The sequence below is a fragment of the Pithys albifrons genome, chromosome 22, assembly GCF_047495875.1.
Source record: "Pithys albifrons albifrons isolate INPA30051 chromosome 22, PitAlb_v1, whole genome shotgun sequence".
In the NCBI taxonomy this organism is placed as follows: Eukaryota; Metazoa; Chordata; class Aves; order Passeriformes; family Thamnophilidae; genus Pithys; species Pithys albifrons.
The window spans coordinates 3,100,378-3,120,018 of record NC_092479.1 but is presented as its reverse complement, the minus strand read 5'-3'; the positions used below and the strand labels follow the sequence as shown (position 1 = coordinate 3,120,018).

The 19,641-nt window shown below is 51.5% G+C and overlaps 2 protein-coding genes across 3 annotated transcripts in view; both read right to left on the bottom strand.

The window, feature by feature from the left end:
* Positions 1-614, bottom strand: part of SPEN (spen family transcriptional repressor) — an 82,752-nt gene extending 82,138 nt beyond the window's left edge. For both annotated transcript variants that reach the window (XM_071575760.1, XM_071575761.1), the window contains exon 1: positions 273-614. In XM_071575760.1, the coding sequence (XP_071431861.1) occupies positions 273-355 (83 nt within the window). In that variant the 5' untranslated portion in view covers positions 356-614. The remainder of the gene's footprint in view (positions 1-272) is intronic.
* Positions 615-17,984: 17,370 nt separating this feature from the next.
* Positions 17,985-18,608, bottom strand: LOC139682058 (octapeptide-repeat protein T2-like). The gene has a single exon (XM_071576016.1). It carries the CDS (start codon positions 18,606-18,608, stop codon positions 17,985-17,987), a length of 624 nt encoding a protein of 207 aa, XP_071432117.1.
* Between the last annotated feature and the right edge of the window lie 1,033 nt (positions 18,609-19,641).

The window sequence follows — 19,641 nt, the reverse complement described above, 5'->3', positions numbered from 1 at the left end:
AGAATGGCGAACAAGCTCCGCGCTGCCTCCAGGCTCCGGGATCCGCTCCCAGCCGAGCTCCCCTCGGCCGCTGCTTCGCCTTTCGGGTCCATTTTTAGGCACTTTTGTATTTCCCCGCTCGGGCCGCGCCGCCGGTCCCGCCATGGCGGGGTCTGTCCGTGCAGCGCCGGTTCCTCGGGCTCCGCTCGGCCCCGCGCTCCTCCTGCCCCGTTCCCACGTTCCCCCTCGCTGTGCCCGCACCGCACCCCGGCCCGCCCGCCCTCCGCACTCACCGCTTGAAGTGCTCGATGATCTTCTCCTCGCGCACGTTCTCCGGCAGGTTGCCCACCCAGAGGTGCCTGGTTTCCCGGACCATGCTGCGCGGCGCGGGCCGAGCGCTCCGCCCGTGCCCCGGCTCCCGGCCGCCGCTCGCCGCCCGCCGCCGCCGCCGCCGCCGCCTCCGCCGCGCCCTCCGCCCCTTCCGCCGCGGGGCCCGGCCGCCCTCAGCGCCGCCGGCCGCCGGCCCGCACCATGCCCGCCGCCGCGGGGGCCCCTGGGCTGCCGGGCGCCGGGCTCGCTCCGCGCCGCGGCCGCGCTCCCTCGCCGGCTGCCCGCGCCGCCCGCCCGCTGGCGCCGCCCGCGCCGGCCCCTCCCCCGGCAGCGGCAGCGCGGCCCCGCCGCCCCCCCCGCGCGCTCCGCGGCCGCGCTCGCTCCCCCCCGCCCCGCGCACGGCCCGGCCCGTGCCCGCGCCGCGCGCAGACACACACGGGGGCCCCCCGCGCACGCGCACTGCGCCCCGGGGCGCGCGCCGCGGGGCCGGCGGGGAGGGGGCGGGGCCAGGCGGGGAGGGGGCGGGGCCAGGCGGGGCGGGGGCGGGGCCAGGCGGGGAGGGGGCGGGGTCAGGCGGAGGGGGGCGGGGGCAGCGCCAGCGGCGCCCCAAGCGGGGGGGGCGGGGGCGGAGTGCGCGTGCGCAGAACGGGGGGGTGGGGGAATGTGAGATAAATATAATGGGGAGAGTGTGAGAAATAAATACAATAAATGTGAGATAAATATAATGGGGAGAGTGTGAGAAATAAATACAATAAATGTGAGATAAATATAATGGGGAGAGTGTGAGAAATAAATACTATAAATGTGAGAAATATAATGGGGGGAGTGTGAGAAATAAATACTATAAATGTGATAAATATAATGGGGGGAGTGTGAGAGATAAATACAATAAATGTGAGATAAATATAATGGGGGGAGTGTGAGAAATAAATACAATAAATGTGAGATAAATATAATGGGGGGAGTGTGAGAAATAAATACTATAAATGGGAGAAATATAATGGGGGGAGTGTGAGAAATAAATACTATAAATGTGAGATAAATATAATGGGGGGAGTGTGAGAAATAAATACAATAAATGTGAGATAAATATAATGGGGGGAGTGTGAGAAATAAATACTATAAATGGGAGAAATATAATGGGGGGAGTGTGAGAAATAAATACTATAAATGTGAGATAAATATAATGGGGGGAGTGTGAGAAATAAATACTATAAATGTGAGATAAATATAATGGGGGGAGTGTGAGAAATAAATACTATAAATGGGAGAAATATAATGGGGGGAGTGTGAGAAATAAATACAATAAATGGGAGAAATATAATGGGGGGAGTGTGAGAAATAAATACTATAAATGGGAGATAAATATAATGGGGGGAGTGTGAGAAATAAATACTATAAATGGGAGAAATATAATGGGGGGAGTGTGAGAAATAAATACAATAATGTGAGAGAAATATAATGGGGGGAGTGTGAGAAATAAATACTATGGGGGGGTGGAAATACAGAGGGGGGCTGAGAAATGTAGTGGGGGTCAAATGTGAGACATAAATATAATGGGGAGAGTGTGAGAAATAAATACAATGAGAAAAATATAATGGGGGTGAAATACAATGAGGGGCTGAGAAATGTAGTGGGGGAGAAATGTGAGAAATAAATACAATAAATGGATAAATGGGAGAAATATAATGGGGAGAGTGTGAGAGATAAATACAATAGGGGGGCTAAGAAATAAATACAATAAATGTGAGATAAATATAATGGGGAGAGTGTGAGAAATAAATACAATGGGGGGGCTGAGAAATAAAATGGGTGGCTGAGAAATAAATACAATAAATGTGAGAGAAATATAATGGGGGGAGTGTGAGAAATAAATACAATAAATGTGAGAAATATAATGGGGGGAGTGTGAGAAATAAATGCAGTGAGAAAAATATAATGGGGGGTGAAAATACAATGGGGGGCTGAGAAATGTAGTGGGGGACAAATGTGAGAAATAAATATAATGGGGGGGCTAAGAAATAAATACAATAAATGTGAGATAAATATAATGGGGAGAGTGTGAGAAATAAATGCAATAAATGTGAGAAATATAATGGGGAGAGTGTGAGAAATAAATGCAATGAGAAAAATATAATGGGGGCTGAAAATACAGTGGGGGGCTGAGAAATGTAGTGGGGGTCAAATGTGAGAAATAAATACAATAAATGTGAGAGAAATATAATGGGGGGAGTGTGAGAAATAAATACAATAAATGTGAGAAATATAATGGGGGGAGTGTGAGAAATAAATACAATAAATGTGAGAAATATAATGGGGAGAGTGTGAGAAATAAATGCAATAAATGTGAGAAATATAATGGGGGGAGTGTGAGAAATAAATACAATAAATGTGAGAAATATAATGGGGAGAGTGTGAGAAATAAATGCAATGAGAAAAATATAATGGGGGCTGAAAATACAATGGGGGGCTGAGAAATGTAGTGGGGGTCAAATGTGAGAAATAAATACTATAAATGTGAGATAAATATAATAGGGAGAGTGTGAGAAATAAATACAATAAATGTGAGATAAATATAATGGGGAGAGTGTGAGAAATAAATACAATGGGGGGCTGAGAAATCAGTGGGAGGTGGAAATACAGTGGTGGGGCTGAGAAATGTAGTGGGGGAGAAATGTGAGAAATAAATCTGAGGGGGGAATGTGAGAAATAAATACAGTGGGGGTGTGAGAAATGTAATGGGGAACAAATGTGAGAAATAAATATAATGGGGGGTAGAAATCCAATGGGGAGAAACGTGAGAAATAAATATAATGGGAGGAATGTGAAAGATAAATATAATGGGGAGAATGGGAGAAATAAATATAACAAGAAAAATATAATGGGGGGTGAAAATACAATGGGGGGCTGAGAAATGTAGTGGGGGACAAATGTGAGACATAAATATAATGGGGGGGCTAAGAAATAAATACAATAAATGTGAGATAAATATAATGGGGAGAGTGTGAGAAATAAATACAATAAATGGGAGAAATATAATGGGGGAGTGTGAGAAATAAATGCAATAAATGTGAGAAATATAATGGGGGAGTGTGAGAAATAAATACAATAAATGTGAGAAATATAATGGGGGGAGTGTGAGAAATAAATACAATGAGAAAAATATAATGGGGGTGAAAATACAATGGGGGGCTGAGAAATGTAGTGGGGATGAAATGTGAGAAATAAATATAATGGGAGGAGTGTGAGAAATAAATATAATGGGAGAAATATCCTGGGGTGAAAATATAATGGGGGGAATGTGAGAAATAATGAGAAAAATAGAATGGGGGGATGAAAATACAATGGGGGTGAGAAATGTAATGGGGGAATGAACGTGAGAAATAAAATGGGAGAATGTGAGAAATAAAATGGGGGAGAAATTTAATGGGGGGTGAAAATATAATGCAGGGAATGAGAGAAATAAATATAATGGGGGTGTGGAAATACAATGGGGGGCTGAGAAATGTAATGAGGGGCTGAGAAATATAATGGGGGGCTGAGAAATATAATGGGGGGCTGAGAAATGTAATGGGGGGCTGAGAAATATAATGGGGGAATGTGAGAAATAAAATGGGGGAGAAATTTAACGGGGGGTGAAAATATAATGCAGGGAATGTGAGAAATAAATATAATGGGGGGGTGGAAATACAATGGGGGGCTGAGAAATGTAATGGGGGGCTGAGAAATGTAATGGGGGAATGTGAGAAATGAATATAATGGAGTGGAGAAATACACTGGGGTGACACACAAGGGGGTATCGGGGTCAGGGGGTGTGAGAAGCACAACGGGGTCTGCAGGAATTACAAGGGCAGGCTCTGAGAATTGGGGTGGGGGCTCTGGGAAATGTAACTGGGGCCTTTGAGACACACAATGCAGGGTCTGAAACACACTGAGGGGCTGTGAGAATTGTAATGTGGGAATTCTGGCAGGCTGTGAGAGTTGGGGGGTGTGGGAACCATTATGGGGGCTCTGGGAGTGGCATGGGGGGCTCTGAGACTCATATGGGGGGCTGTGAGAGTTGTCATGGGCAGTGTGAGGAACATGAGGGGCTGCTCTGCAAGGGCAGGGGCCACTGGCAGCCAACACCCCTCCTGCAGCCTCAGGGCACAGCTCTGAGGGGCTTCACCCAGCCAGGGGCACTGCTGAGCCCACTGACACCCCCAAATCCCAGCCCCCCAAATCCCAGCCATAGGGCACTGCTGAGCCCACTGACACCCCCAAATCCCAGCCCCCCAAATCCCAGCCATAGGGCACTGCTGAGCCCACTGACACCCCCAAATCCCAGCCCCCCAAATCCCAGCCAGGGGCACTGCTGAGCCCACTGACACCCCCAAATCCCAGCCCCCCAAATCCCAGCCAGGGGCACTGCTGAGCCCACTGACACCCCCAAATCCCAGCCCCCCAAATCCCAGCCAGGGACACTGCTGAGCCCACTGACACCCCCAAATCCCAGCCCCCCAAATCCCAGCCCCCCAAATCCCAGCCAGGGGCACTGCTGAGCCCACTGACACCCCCAAATCCCAGCCCCCCAAATCCCAGCCCCCCAAATCCCAGCCAGGGGCACTGCTGAGCCCACTGACACCCCCAAATCCCAGCCAGGGGCACTGTTGAGCCCACTGACACCCCCAAATCCCAGCCCCCCAAATCCCAGCCAGGGGCACTGCTGAGCCCACTGACACCCCCCAAATCCCAGCCCCCCAAATCCCAGCCAGGGGCACTGCTGAGCCCACTGACACCCCCAAATCCCAGCCAGGGGCACTGCTGACCCCCACACTGACACCCCCAAATCCCAGCCCCCCAAATCCCAGCCATGGGGCACTGCTGTCCCCCCCTGACAGGCCCCCAAATCCCATCTGGGATTCCCAAATCCTGAGGCACAAACACCTTCACCCACAGCTGAGAACATGCCCAGTTTGCAGCTGCTGGGGAGAGTAAGATAAAAATTACTGGAGGTGACAGCAGTGAGGGCCCCCCATGGCTCTGGGACCTGTGATGGCTCCAAAGGCAGTGACAGGAACCCCGTGTGGGGGTCACTGAACCCCCCATGGCTGCCCCAACACTTCCCACCACCAAATTCCAACTCAGAATAGCTGTGACTCTCTAAGTGCTCCTCAATAAATCAGGGAGGCCACGTTGTCCTGAGAACTGCGTGGCACAAACTCCCACCATGGGGAGGACTCTCCCCCCACTGCCCCAAAGGGGTTTGCAGAGCTCCTGAATTAAGACAGAGGGAAGAACTCACCAATATCACCCACCCTGGTTCACCCCCCACCCCTTCTCAACAGGCAGCTCTGCAACACAGAAATTGATGGTTTTTAACCCATGGGGTGCTGTTTTCCACCAAAATGGGGTCTGTTTTCCACCAAAATGGGGTCTGTTTCCCACCAAAATGAGATCCTGTTTTCCACCAAAATGGGGTCTGTTTTCCACCAAAATCAGATCCTGTTTCCCACCAAAATGGGATTTGTTTTCCACCAAAATGGGGTCCTGTTTCCCACCAAAATGAGATCCTGTTTTCCACCAAAATGGGGTCTGTTTTCCACCAAAATCAGATCCTGTTTCCCACCAAAATGGGATTTGTTTTCCACCAAAATGAGATCCTGTTTTCCACCAAAATGGGGTCCTGTTTCCCACCAAAATGGGGTCTGTTTTCCACCAAAATGGGGTCCTGTTTTCCACCAAAATGGGGTCCTGTTTTCCACCAAAATGGGGTCTGTTTTCCACCAAAATGAGATCCTGTTTTCCACCAGAATGGGGTCTGTTTTCCACCAAAATGAGATCCTGTTTTCCACCAAAATGGGGTCTGTTTTCCACCAAAATGAGATCCTGTTCTCCACCAAAATGGGGTCTGTTTTCCACCAAAATGAGATCCTGTTCTCCACCAAAATGGGGTCCTGTTTTCCACCAAAATGGGGTCCTGTTTTCCACCAAAATGAGATCCTGTTTCCCACCAAAATGAGATCCTGTTTTCCACCAAAATGGGGTCTGTTTTCCACCAAAATGGGGTCTGTTTTCCACCAAAATGGGGTCCTGTTTTCCACCAAAATGGGGTCTGTTTTCCACCAAAATGGGGTCTGTTTTCCACCAAAATGGGGTCTGTTTTCCACCAAAATGAGATCCTGTTTCCCACCAAAATGGGGTCTGTTTTCCACCAAAATGGGGTCTGTTTTCCACCAAAATGAGATCCTGTTTTCCACCAAAATGGGGTCCTGTTTTCCACCAAAATGAGATCCTGTTTTCCACCAAAATGAGATCCTGTTTTCCACCAAAATGGGGTCTGTTTTCCACCAAAATGAGATCCTGTTTTCCACCAAAATGTGCCCCTGCATGGATAACCACCTATTTCTACACCCCAAAAGGAAAACACCCAACCAATTCCCACTGCGAGACTCGGAGCAGTCGGAGTTCAGGGGAAAACGCACCCACAGCCACAAGTTCTTGAAGCCAGTTCAGTGCTGTCACCACAGAGCAGCCCCTATTTCAGTGTTTTCCATGGCCAAAGTTTCCTGACCTGGCTTTAATATTGATCAAACCCAGAGTTTATTTGCCAGAGTTGCCTTTTGCCACCTGGACGCCGCAACCTCCCGGCGACGAGTCCCCATCGCCAACTGGTCAAAGTCACCGAGCGAGCGGCAGTGGCTTAACAAACACACAGACCTCTGATTTAATCACCCCTCTGACGCAGGTGGAGTCCAGCCTGGCAGCCCCAGCCTCACCCCTGCCCCTGGCCCATGCTGTGCCTCAATCTCCCCAGTCACGACAGGCTCTGCCAAACTGGGATCTACTGGTTAAATAAAGCCATGACAGGCTCTGCCAAACTGGGATCTACTGGTTAAATAAAGCCATGACAGGCTCTGCCAAACTGGGATCTACTGGTTAAATAAAGCCATGACAGGCTCTGCCAAACTGGATTCTACTGGTTAAATAAAGCCATGACAGGCTCTGCCAAACTGGGTTCTACTGGTTAAATAAAGCCATGACAGGCTCTGCCAAACTGGGTTCTACTGGTTAAATAAAGCCATGACAGGCTCTGCCAAACTGGGATCTACTGGTTAAATAAAGCCATGACAGGCTCTGCCAAACTGGGTTCTACTGGTTAAATAAAGCCATGACAGGCTCTGCCAAACTGGGTTCTACTGGTTAAATAAAGCCATGACAGGCTCTGCCAAACTGGGTTCTACTGGTTAAATAAAGCCATGACAGGCTCTGCCAAACTGGGATCTACTGGTTAAATAAAGCCATGACAGGCTCTGCCAAACTGGGTTCTACTGGTTAAATAAAGCCATGACAGGCTCTGCCAAACTGGGTTCTACTGGTTAAATAAAGCCATGACAGGCTCTGCCAAACTGGGATCTACTGGTTAAATAAAGCCATGACAGGCTCTGCCAAACTGGGATCTACTGGCTAAATAAAGCCATGACAGGCTCTGCCAAACTGGGATCTACTGGTTAAATAAAGCCATGACAGGCTCTGCCAAACTGGGTTCTACTGGTTAAGTAAAACCCCATCAATGCCTTGAATGCAAAGCACCAGAAAAAAATCCTTTGCAGAGAGAGTGCTCAGGGATTGGAATGGGCTGCCCAGAGAGGGGGTGGATTCCCCATCCCTGGAGGTTTTTCAGCTGAGCTTGGCCGTGGCACTGAGTGCCATGATCTGGTAAAGGGACTGGAGTTGGACCAAGGGTTGGACTTGATGATCTCAGAGGTCTTTTCCAACCCAATCCATTCTATGATTCCTCTTGGCTCAGCGTGCAAAAACCCTCTCAGCTGGTTCCTCTCAGTTGGGTTCCAGCATCTTGAGGGGCTGGGGTGGGGCCAGAGAAGAGCAACGAGGCTGGAGAAGGGACTGGATGTGCCACTGAGTGTCCTCTGAAACACCTCCAGGGATGGAGAATCCACCAGGTCTTGATTCAACCCCACTGTGATCACCAGCCACTGTGATCACAGAGTGCCCTGGGCTGGTGATCACAGTAGGGTTGGATCAAGGGTTGGGTTTGATAATCTGAGGTCTCTTCCAACCCAAGTGAGAAGAGCAACGAGGCTGGAGAAGGGACTGGAGCACAAGTGCTGTGGGGAGAGGCTGAGGGAGCTGGGGGTGTTCAGCCTGGAGAAGAGGAGGCTCAGAGGTGACCTCAGCACTGTCTGGAACTCCCTGAAGGGAAGTTCTGGCCAGGTGGGGGTTGGTCTCTTCTCCCAGGCACTCAGCAATAGGACAAGGGGGCACGATGGGCTCAAGCTCTGCCAGGGGAAATTGAAGTTGGAGAGCAGGAGGAAATTCTTTGCAGAGAGAGTGCTCAGGGATTGGAATGGGCTGCCCAGAGAGGGGGTGGATTCCCCATCCCTGGAGGTTTTTCAGCTGAGCTTGGCCGTGGCACTGAGTGCCATGATCTGGTAAAGGGACTGGAGTTGGACCAAGGGTTGGACTTGATGATCTCAGAGGTCTTTTCCAACCCAATCCATTCTATGATTCAATTATTTAACGTGGGATGGAGCCACGTGCACACAATGGGCGGCCAACACGCTCCACCAGGGTGGAACTGGGCTTGACTTTCCTTCCTAACTGGTGGGAAGCACGAGGAGCAGCCCCTTTGTGTCTCTGTCTCCAACAGGCTCCCCATTCTGGAGAGGAAAACCCAAACCATGCCCCAGCCGGCTTTTCCAGGAGGAATTCTCTGTCTCCCACGGAGTGTTCTTGCTGTGACAACATTTCCAGCTGTTCCTCCTCCCTGCTGGGCCAGCAGCTCTGAGGGGCACGAGGGAACCACGTGCCAGGTCCTTCCAGGGAAAGCCACACCGGGCACTGCTGTCACCCGGTGATCTCACAGGACATCAGGGGCTGGAAGTTGTCACAAACAAAGCCATCCACTCTGTTGACAGAGCAGTGCCAGGAGGGCTCCTTCACACCACAACCAGCTGGAAGAGGAGCACAAAGAGGAACACAAAGCCCATCTGGTGATGAAAAACAAAGCTCTGGACCAACCCAGTACTTCTCAAGTGCTTTGTGGGGAAACTGTTCCCAGTTGCAACACAGGAGCCAGTGATGCTGCGGGAACTGGATCCCTCCAGCTCAGAGGAAGATTTCAAAGAACACAGACCAAGGCTGGAGACCAGTGAGCAAAACCTCTCTCTCAGCAAAGGGGCAGCTCTGCAGCAGAACCAACCCTGTGACTCACATTTGTGCTGCTGTCCTGCCACGAGTGACACCACAATGAGCATCCAGGGGGGAGACACCCCTGTGTGCTGCCCTTCCCAGGGGTCAAACAGCCAAGGATGAGGAGATTTGAGCTGCTCTCCATCACCTGATGGCCTTCAGGACAATTCAAATTACTCCTGGGTGGGTGTAGCCGAAAGCCCAGCAATCTGTGGAGATCTCGGCCAACCCTTTAGTTAAAAGGCTGGGATGGTTCTTATCAGCACTTGGAGAGGATTAAGGTGCCGGGCCATATATTAGTGAGGGAGCAGGTTATAAACCCATCTCAGCTTGAACACCGTGTTCAGAAGAGGAAAAGCAAGGCAAGAATGGACAGATCAAAAGAGAGCCATTAAAGGCGTGAGAAAATGGGGCTGCCATATAAGGAGCTAATAAAGTTAACAGCTCTCCAGTTTGGAGGAAAAAAACCAGGGGCAGGAGAGGCAGAAAACATCCTTGGGGTCCACACAGCAGCCTCACTTTGAGGAGAAAACACCAATGAACAGAAGTGAGCAGGAGAAACGCTGGAAAAGGCGAGTTTGGCCGGTGTGTTAACGCGGCGCCGGAGCTGCCACGAGTCCCCACAACTGCTCCCCAAACACTTCCAGAAGCAGAGACTGGATACAGAGCAAGGCCAGCAACAGGCTCTGCTCTGTGTGCCCAGGGCTGGCACGGCCTGTCCCCCCAGACTGGCACTGCCTGTCCTCCCAGGCCCGGCACTGCCTGTTCCCCCCCAGACTGGCACTGCCTGTCCCCCCCAGGGCTGGCACTGCCTGTCCCCCCAGGGCTGCCACTGCCTGTACCCCCAGACGGGCACTGCCTGACTCCCCAGACTGGCACTGTGTCCCCCCAGGGCTGGCACTGCCTGTTCCCTCAGGGGTGGCACTGTCTGTATCCCCCAGACTGGCACTGCCTGTCCTCCCAGGCCTGGCACTGCCTGTACCCCCGGGCTGGCACTGCCTGTCCCCTCAGGGCTGGCACTGCCTGGCCCCTCAGGGCTGCCACTGCCTGTCCCCCCAGACTGGCACTGCCTGTCCCCTCAGACTGGCACTGCCTGTCCCCTCAGGGCTGACACTGCCTGTCCCCCCCCAGACTGGCACTGCCTGGCCCCCCAGAGTTGGCACTGCCTGTCCCCCCAGGGCTGGCACTGCCTGTCCCCCCAGGGCTGGCACTGCCTGTCCTCCCCAGACTGGCACTGCCTGGCCCCCCCAGACTGGCACTGCCTGGCCCCCCAGAGTTGGCACTGCCTGTCCCCCCAGACTGGCACTGCCTGTCCCCCCAGGGCTGGCACTGCCTGTCCCCCCCAGGGTTGGCACTGCCTGTACCCCCAGACTGGCACTGCCTGTCCCCTCCAGACTGGCACTGCCTGTCCCCTCAGACTGGCACTGCCTGTCCCCCCAGGGCTGGCACTGCCTGTCCTCCCCAGACTGGCACTGCCTGTCCTCCCCAGGGTTGGCACTGCCTGTCCCCCCAGGGCTGCCACTGCCTGTCCCCCCAGGGCTGGCACTGCCTGTCCCCCCCAGACTGGCACTGCCTGTCCCCCCCAGGGTTGGAACTGCCTGTCCCCCCAGGGCTGCCACTGCCTGTCCCCCCAGACTGGCACTGTGTCCCCCCCAGGGCTGGCACTGCCTGTCCCCCCCAGACTGGCACTGTCTGTACCCCCAGACTGGCACTGTCTGTCCCCCCCAGACTGGCACTGCCTGGCCCCCCAGACTGGCACTGTCTGTCCCCCCAGACTGGCACTGTCTGTACCCCCAGACTGGCACTGTCTGTCCCCCCCAGACTGGCACTGCCTGGCCCCCCAGACTGGCACTGTGTCCCCCCAGGGCTGGCACTGCCTGTCCCCCCAGGGTTGGCACTGCCTGTCCCCCCAGGGCTGGCACTGCCTGTACCCCCAGGGCTGGCACTGCCTGTCCCCCCAGACTGGCACTGCCTGGCCCCCCAGGGCTGGCTCAGCAGCAGCTCGGGGTGTTCTGCTCCCAAAGGGACACCACGAGGATCCCACAGGCTCACGATGATCATCCCCACCAGCATCCAGGGCACAGCCAGTTTCTTGGCTTTTTGTAGGAAAACAGGAGGTTTCCCAGCCAGGAGCCCCCAGAAACACTGGGAATGTTTCTCTGCTGGGGCCAGCCAGCTCCAGCCACCATCTCGTCAGGATGAAATGTATTTACGTGCCTTCCTTGCTCATTGACAGTATTTATTAAAAGAGCACTATGGCAGCTGAAGATCAAATTCCCAGCTAGGCTTTTATCTCCTTTTTTAAGCCAGCCTGAATTATTGGCCTAATTTTATTGCTTACCCATTCTGTTCTGTGCTCATTTTCTCCAAGAAGGAACTGGTGTGTTTGATATTTGGGCTCATTTGTTGCCAAGGCAGAGGCTCAGCTTGGAACACAAAGCTGAGTTCTGGAGCCTTAAGCACCACAAAGCACAGGACTTAGATTAATAAAGCTCTTGATTTCTGTTCTTTTTGAAGGTTAGTGCTCCAAACCTTCACAACAAGATGGCTCTGGGCAAAAACTCAGTGTTTAATAATTTATTTTTCAACACTCTTCCCCATGGTGTTCTTACCCACACAGTGCCAGGGGTGGCAGATGCCACCAAATGCCACCAAGTCACCCTCTGCAGCCCTGTGAACACAGCCCAGGAGCCCCTGGAATTCTGAACCCATTTGTATCTCTCTATAAAAGCACATTTCTGTTTTCAGCACCTTTGCTACAGAAAACCAGAGGTCTCTGCAGCAGCAGAGCAGAGTGTGGTGGCTGAGCCACAGAACCAAACCCCAGGGGCCATCACTGCACTGTGAAAGAGTTTACTCTCACTCACAGTTTAGTAGATATATTGAATTAATACCTATTTCTTTGCCTGTTGTTGGGAAAAATTAAAAAGATCACGTTACAGCTTCTGCCCTGCTTCCTCTTGCCCCCAACTTCTGTACAGCCACATGCTGGGGAACTTCCCAAAGGTTCTCCCCAAACCCAGGGCTTTCACCAGCTGGGCAGGACTCCAGTCTTCCAGGCTGCAAAATACTGTGTTTTAGGGGAAAAACAAAGAAAACAAACCTGCTCTGTGTGATTTGATACCCAAACAGGACAACTGCAAAGGATATAAATCCCCCAGGACTGGTCAGATCACCAATCCTGTCACTTTGCCATTTTTAACACCTAATTGTTGCATTAACTCTACAACAAAATGTAATTTTTTTCTTGTCTGCAATGCCCAGGAAAAACAAGAAAATTGCAGAAATTAGGCTGGAAATGTTGCAGGACAAGCTTTTACACAAACCCCACAGTCCAAACCTGTGAGCCTCAGGCTGCTCTTCCCACATTCCCCACTGGATTGATCAGCACACCCAGCACAAAACAAACACGGAGCTGCCACCACCAGAGCTTTTGTTTCATCCAACACCATTTTGATGCTGCAGCAACACGAGGGTGTTCAAATGAAGCAGAGGGAACCCGTGTCCTTGCAGTTACTGCTCCTTCCCTCCAGAGAAAGCACAAAGGGGAGGATTTGTGCAGCCAGACCTGCTGCTCTCAGAAGCCTCTCCAGCAACACAGCACGGCAGAAGTTGCTCAGCTGCCTTTAGATTCCATTTCACCTCTGCAGATGTCACAGGGCAGCTTTTTAACTCTCTGGGATAACAGGAAGACTTGCAAGACCACAGTTTCCCCCCGTATGGAGGAGGAGTGGAGGTTTGGATCACTTTTTGGCACCAGAAATTCGGGTTTTGTTTAGCTTGGAAGTGCCATTGATGTAGTTCGAGTAACTCTTCAGGGTGGTAAAAGTTCAGCCCTCGTAAGGTAATTCTCACTCATTTATCCTAAACTGCCAAAGGAAAATAATTCCAAGTCCCACAGGGTGTGCCAGGCTGAAAAACGTGGAATCATCCCAACAGCAAAGTTCTTGCTCCTCTGGACCTGCCTGTGATGAGCACGGGGTGTGTTTCCAAACAACACGGCCCTAAATGAAGGAATGGCATCAATATCCCTGTCCAGGCTGGATTATTCCAACTGCAAACGAGGGTTCAGGCACAGGAGCTGCTGGCAGAGTTCACACACCAGCTCCACTGCAGGGAGCAGAGGATGAAATCTGGCCTGGCCACCTCATCCTCTGCTTAATTTTGGCCAAAAAAAGCATAAAAAGCCAGGGCTGTGCTACAGATCAGGGCAGCAAACAGTGAAATGGTTCCTCCTAAGGAAGGGGCTGCTCCAGCGTGGCAGGGCCTGGCCAGCCAGAGGCATCCCTGCCATCCTGATATCCTCATTAAGGGCTAATGATCCCCTGTGCACTAATGACCACAGCAGGCTGCGCCTCCCAGTCATGTGTGACCTGGGAGAGAGACCAGCACCAGGTGCTTTTTATTACCTTTGCAGCACAACAAAAGGAATTACATCCAGCAAGGAAACCTTTTCCTTCTTCCCAGCGAGTGAGGAATGGGGTAATAAACCAGCAGCGTCTCTTGGGAGAGAGTTCACAGAGAAAAAAAAATATAGTTCAAGGGGAGCCTGATCTTCACCAACACAATTTAGGGTGTTTAACACTCCCTCCTTTCCCTCCAACCTCCACTCCTTTGCCTGAGCAAAGTGAGGAGAACAGACTATGGCACGTCGGTCTGTTGGCTTGGAGGGAAAGGGGCCCCACAGTTTTGCTCCCTGGAGGCACCCGCTCTCCCCACCCCTTTTGTGTGTATTTTTTTTAATGTGCCACACATCAGCACAACGCTGACAAGGGCTTTGTATGTTTTCTGCCTATGCAGCAGTTCAAGACACACAACTCTGGATTTTTTGAAAGGGGAAAGGGGGAGGGAGCTGCCCTTTGCTGTGCTGGTTAATTGCGTGGTTTGCTCTTCTACGTGACCACAGGGAAGGGGAAAAGCACAGAGGGTTAAAGACTGAGCCATTTTTAGCAGCCAAAAGGGTCAAACTCAGTCTTCTCACAAGGTGCAGCAGAGCTCAAGAGTAAAATCTACCACAGGCAAGAAAAAAAATTGTAAATCACCAGAGTTTCTCCTCTGGAGTTGGACGTGACCCCAGAAAACAGCTCATCCCTCCTTGCTTGCTGCAGTCACAGCCTCCACATTTCCACACCTGCCAAAAACTGGAAAAGTGGAGGGAAAGGGGCTGGAAAGCTGGACTGTGGGTGTTTGCACCTGCCAGGAGCAGCTCAGTGGGGCCTGGGTGGCTGAGCTCCAAGGAGCAGCGAGCAGAGCACGGTACAGCGCTCTGGAGTTCCCACCTCACACGCACATGCGTGATAGGGACAAACAGCTTCCTAAAAACAAGGATGACTAATCCCAGCAGTGCCACTTTAGGGGTTTTTTTTATTATTTTTTTTTAAAGGCTACAAGGCAAAGCTTTTTCCAGAAGCATCAGCCTTTGTGAAGCAGCAAGTGGTGGGAAGGGGAAGCCCTGGGACCCACTCCTGGTCTGCAGACAGAACTAACCACAGGGATACTGTGGGGTTTTGTGGCCTGTGAACAACACAAATGGACATGGATGGAGCTTCAAGCTCGTGGAAAGGCTGGATCCCACGGCCCAGGAGATCCCTGCATGGTTAGTGGGGATCTGCTGTGCACAGGGGGTACACAACCAACCTACTATTTCCCTGGGAAAATAAAAAACAAAGATTAAAAATAAGGCACGGAGCAGCTTTAGCCACAACAACACTGCAACATCTCCCTGGGTGAGGGAAGGGATGCACTGGGAAAAAGGCGGCAGGGATGTGGGATGAGGCAGAGCATCCACACGGCCTGGTGGGCCCAGTGCCCCCAGCAAGGTCACTGTGGCTCCCAGGGACACACAGCAGGGCCTCGATGCAAAGGCAGCGCTGCAGGAGGTCACTTGGGGACTGCAAAAAGGGGATGGATTAAAAAAAGGAATTAAAAAAATAAATAAATCCATAAGCAGATGTTTACTGACGTGCAGCAAACCTCCAGCTCGGCTCTGTGTGGTCGGAGGGAGAACAGCCCAGTTCCCAGGACACAGCAAATAATCTGCATCTACAGGTTGAGGTTACAGCTTTTAGCAAGCCCCACACCCCCCAAAAAACAACAAAAAAAACCCCAAATTGGTCATCCTTTTAAGCTCTAAGAAATGTAGATTTGCCACCGAGGTGATTTTGGGCGGGGGCATCATTAAAATACTTACCCACCTCACAGCCAAGGGCTGCACAATCTGAAATTTGGGAGTGTTTGCAAACGGTTTGGAAAGCTTTCCAAGGAAGGTGCTGTAGGACTGTAAATCCTTCCCGTTATTAATAAAAGGGAGTTATTGTTCCAGCTCTAATCAAGCCTTGTCTCCAGCTGGGCAATTTTCAAACGCAATTCAAAACACACGCAGGAAAAAAAAGATCGTGAGGAAGCTTCAAAAAAAAAAAAAAAAGTGAGGGAACAAGGGGAGGGGGAAGGAAAATAAAAAATAATCCTCCTGCTATTTAAAATTAATTCCAAGCAGGAGAATGATGGGGTGGGAGGGGAATCCTCCCTCCCACCGCCTGGGAAAGGTCATTTGTGCCATCGGTGCCAGCCCTGCCCTCCTCCATCTCCACCAGGAGAAAAAAAAAAAAACAAAAAATAAAATAATCAAGTTGCAAACACCTCCCAGCGCTTTAGTTTTCCAAGCTGGGGGGAATGGAGAGAGGGGGAGAGGCTTGGAATGAGGCTGGCAGGCAGGGAGAGGTGGTGCATCCTCCTCCTCCTCCTCCTCCTCCTGGCGCTGCGGCAAAGGCGCCGCAGTGGGGGCTCCCCCCCCGTGGAAGCTTCTGGAATAAGAAGCAGAGCAGAGAAACCTTTACACCCGCAGAGGGGAAACAACACGTAATGAAAGGGAGAGGATTGCACAAGGCCGGGGGGGTGGAGGGGAAAAAAAAAAAAGAGATCTCTGTAAAAAAAGTGAATCCCCTGCGCGGCTCCGGCGGGGGTGGGGCGGCCCCAACAAAGAGCATTAAACAAGAGAAAAAAAAAAAAAGGAAAAAAATGGTGGTGTTCGGAGCGAGAGATGGTGGGAGAAAGGAGCTGATCCCTCCTCCCGGATCTACAGCAAAGCGGCCATTGCAGCCCCGGTTTTATCCTCTTTTTTCTGGGCAATGAATTGTCTGGTCCGGACTGTTCGGTTGCGTTTGCAGCTTCACTCACTGGGGGTTGGTTTTGTGGTTTTATCGTGCTTTTTTTTTTTTTTCCTTTTTTCCTTTTTGTTTCTTTTTTATTGTGTTGTTTTGGGTTTGTTTGGTTTTTGGTTTGTTTTTTTTTTTTTCTCAGGTGTATTTTTCCCTCTTTTTTTATTAAAAACTAATCCTCCCCAAGTCTCCCAAGGAAAATCTACATCTCTGTGGAACAAATAAAAACGTTCAGGCACAAACTTCTGCCGTGGACGGTAAAAAAAAGAGATGGGTTGGTTTTTTTTGTTCTTTTTCTTCTTTAATTTTTGCTTTTTGATGGCATTTTTTTTCTCCTGCTTTAGGATACATTGTAGTAGAAAACCAATGGAGGAAAACAAAGGTAATATATATATATAAAATCAAAGATATATACGGGCCAATTATATATAATTAAATAAGTTTTTATGTGTGTGGGTTTATTTTATATTCTAAGCAGTCCCTGGAAAAAGGAGATATAAAAGATGTAGTCATAGAATATTTATATATGTATGTAGTAAAATATAGAAATATTCTTGTATATGTAGAAATAAAAGAGCATCTATATGGGCCTAAATCTGTAATTCCATGGGAAAATAAGCAATATTTTAGGCATGTAGCTTTTATCAAGGAAGGGGCAACATTATAGACTGAAACAACACTGTGATGCAGACAAAAAGGTAAGGCAACAATAAAAAAATACGTTAAAAAAAGGCTTATGTGGTACCTTGGCTGCAGCTCCAACAACGAGCCTGTGGATGTTACAGATTTGGGGTTTTTTATGGAATTACCACGTCTGGTCACACCAATGTATGATTTTAATTAAGCGAATGGCAGGCGGCGATGGTTCTTCCCACACCACTCCGGCTCCGGTGATAAATCAATCCTCGGGGTGTTTGGGGGATTTTTTTCTTGGGTTTTATTTGGTTTTTCCCCCCCTAAGCACGTCTGGGTGTTTTCCACGCCGTGAGGGGAGCGGGAGGTGGCGGCTCCGAGCCCTGCCAAGGAGAAAAGCGGTGCAAAAGGAGAGAATTAGGCATAAACCGACCCAGCTGGGTGGTGATGACGGGGGAGAGGGGGAAGCGCGATTGTGGGCCAAAAATGAGGCAAAAAAATAATATTTTCGGGGTTTCAGCCGGGGAGGGGGCAGCGCTGGCGCCTGACGGAGGCTGAGGAGGCGTGAGGGGCACACGGAGGCTCCGCCACGGCCAAATGAGCCCAAACGCGCGTTTCGGGCATTTCCACATCCTTTTGCAAAGGCGGCGAGGGGAGAAGAGGCGGAGGGAGGGGGGAGAGGAAGGTCGGGTTTCACCCGCAGCGCTTTCGCCGCCGGCCCGCTGGGGATTCATTCGCAGAGGAGCGGAGCGCTCGGGCACCGGCCCCGTCCGTCCCCTGCCATGGTCCTCTGCCCCTCGTCCGTCCCCTGCCACGGTCCTCTTCTTCCTCCCTCGTCCGTCCCCTGCCACGGTCCTCTTCTTCCTCCCTCGGCCCGTCCCGTGCCCCTCGTCCTCTTCTTCCTCCCTCGGCCCGTCCCCTGCCATGGTCTCCTGCTCCTCGGCCCCTGGCCCTCGTCCTCTGCCCCTCGGCCCGTCCCCTGCCATGGTCCTCTTCTTCCTCCCTCGTCTGTCCCCTGCCATGGTCCTCTGCCCCTCGTCCTCTTCTTCCTCCCTCGTCCTCTTCTTCCTCCCTCGTCCTCTTCTTCCTCCCTCGTCCTCTTCTTCCTCCCTCGTCCTCTTCTTCCTCCCTCGTCCTCTTCTTCCTCCCTCGTCCGTCCCCTGCCCCTCGTCCTCTTCTTCCTCCCTCGTCCGTCCCCTGCCCCTCGTCCTCTTCTTCCTCCCTCGTCCGTCCCCTGCCCCTCGTCCTCTTCTTCCTCCCCCGTCCGTCCCCTGCCATGGTCCTCTTCTTCCTCCCTCGGCCCGTCCCCTGCCCCATGGGCCGTCCTCTGCCCCTCGGCCCCTTCTTCCTCCCTCGGCCCGTCCTCTGCCATAGTCCTCTGCCCCTCGGCCCCTTCTTCCTCCTTCGGCCCGTCCTCTGCCCCTCGGCAGCTCCTCTGCCCCTTCTTCCTCCCTCGGCCCGTCCTGCCCCTCGTCCTCTGTCCCTCAGCCCCTTCTTCCTCCCTCGGCCCGTCCACTGCCCCTCAGCCCCTTCTTCCTCCCTCGGCCCGTCCACTGCCCCTCGTCCTCTGTCCCTCAGCCCCTTCTTCCTCCCTCGGCCCGTCCTCTGTCCCTCAGCCCCTTCTTCCTCCCTCGGCCCGTCCTCTGCCCCTCAGCTCCTTCTTCCTCCCTCGGCCCGTCCTGCCCCTCGCCGCCCGCCCGCCGCCATTTTGTCGCCTCACGCCGGGCGGCCATTTTGTGAAGCGGGGCCGGGGAGGGGCAGCGGCGCCGCCGCCTCCTCTGTCAGACACAGCCCTCCTGTCAGCCCTTATTTCTGTGGTGGTTGTTTTTTGTTTGTTTTTTTTTTTGTTGTTGTTGTTGTTGTTCACGAGTTTATCTTTTTCTTCACGGACCTTAAAACCCCGTCAGGAGCCTGGTCGTTTCAGCAAGCTGCACCCTCGGACAGAGCAATCCAGTAAATGAGATTAAAGTATATTCCCACGTTGTGCTGTGCGGGAAAGCTTAGCCACATGGAGTATTACGGGATATATTATTATATTAGGTTTGTGTGTTTATATGTTGATTATTTTGTTTGTTTGTTTATTTATTTATTTAACACCTAATTCTTTGCTGTTCCACCACTTTTTCCTTCACAGAGATCAAAGCCACCATTATTTAGATATATTTATTCCCCATTATCCTCCTCTGGCTTTTTTCCCCAGTGATAAATCCCCGAGGTCAATGAGCCCTGACAAACACGATAACCTATGCAAGAAAGAGCCCTGGTTGTTTGTTTGGTTTTTTTTTTTTTGTAGTAAAACACCTCGCTTACAGGCTCTACTGGACACTCCAGCAAAATAAAAGTGTAAGTT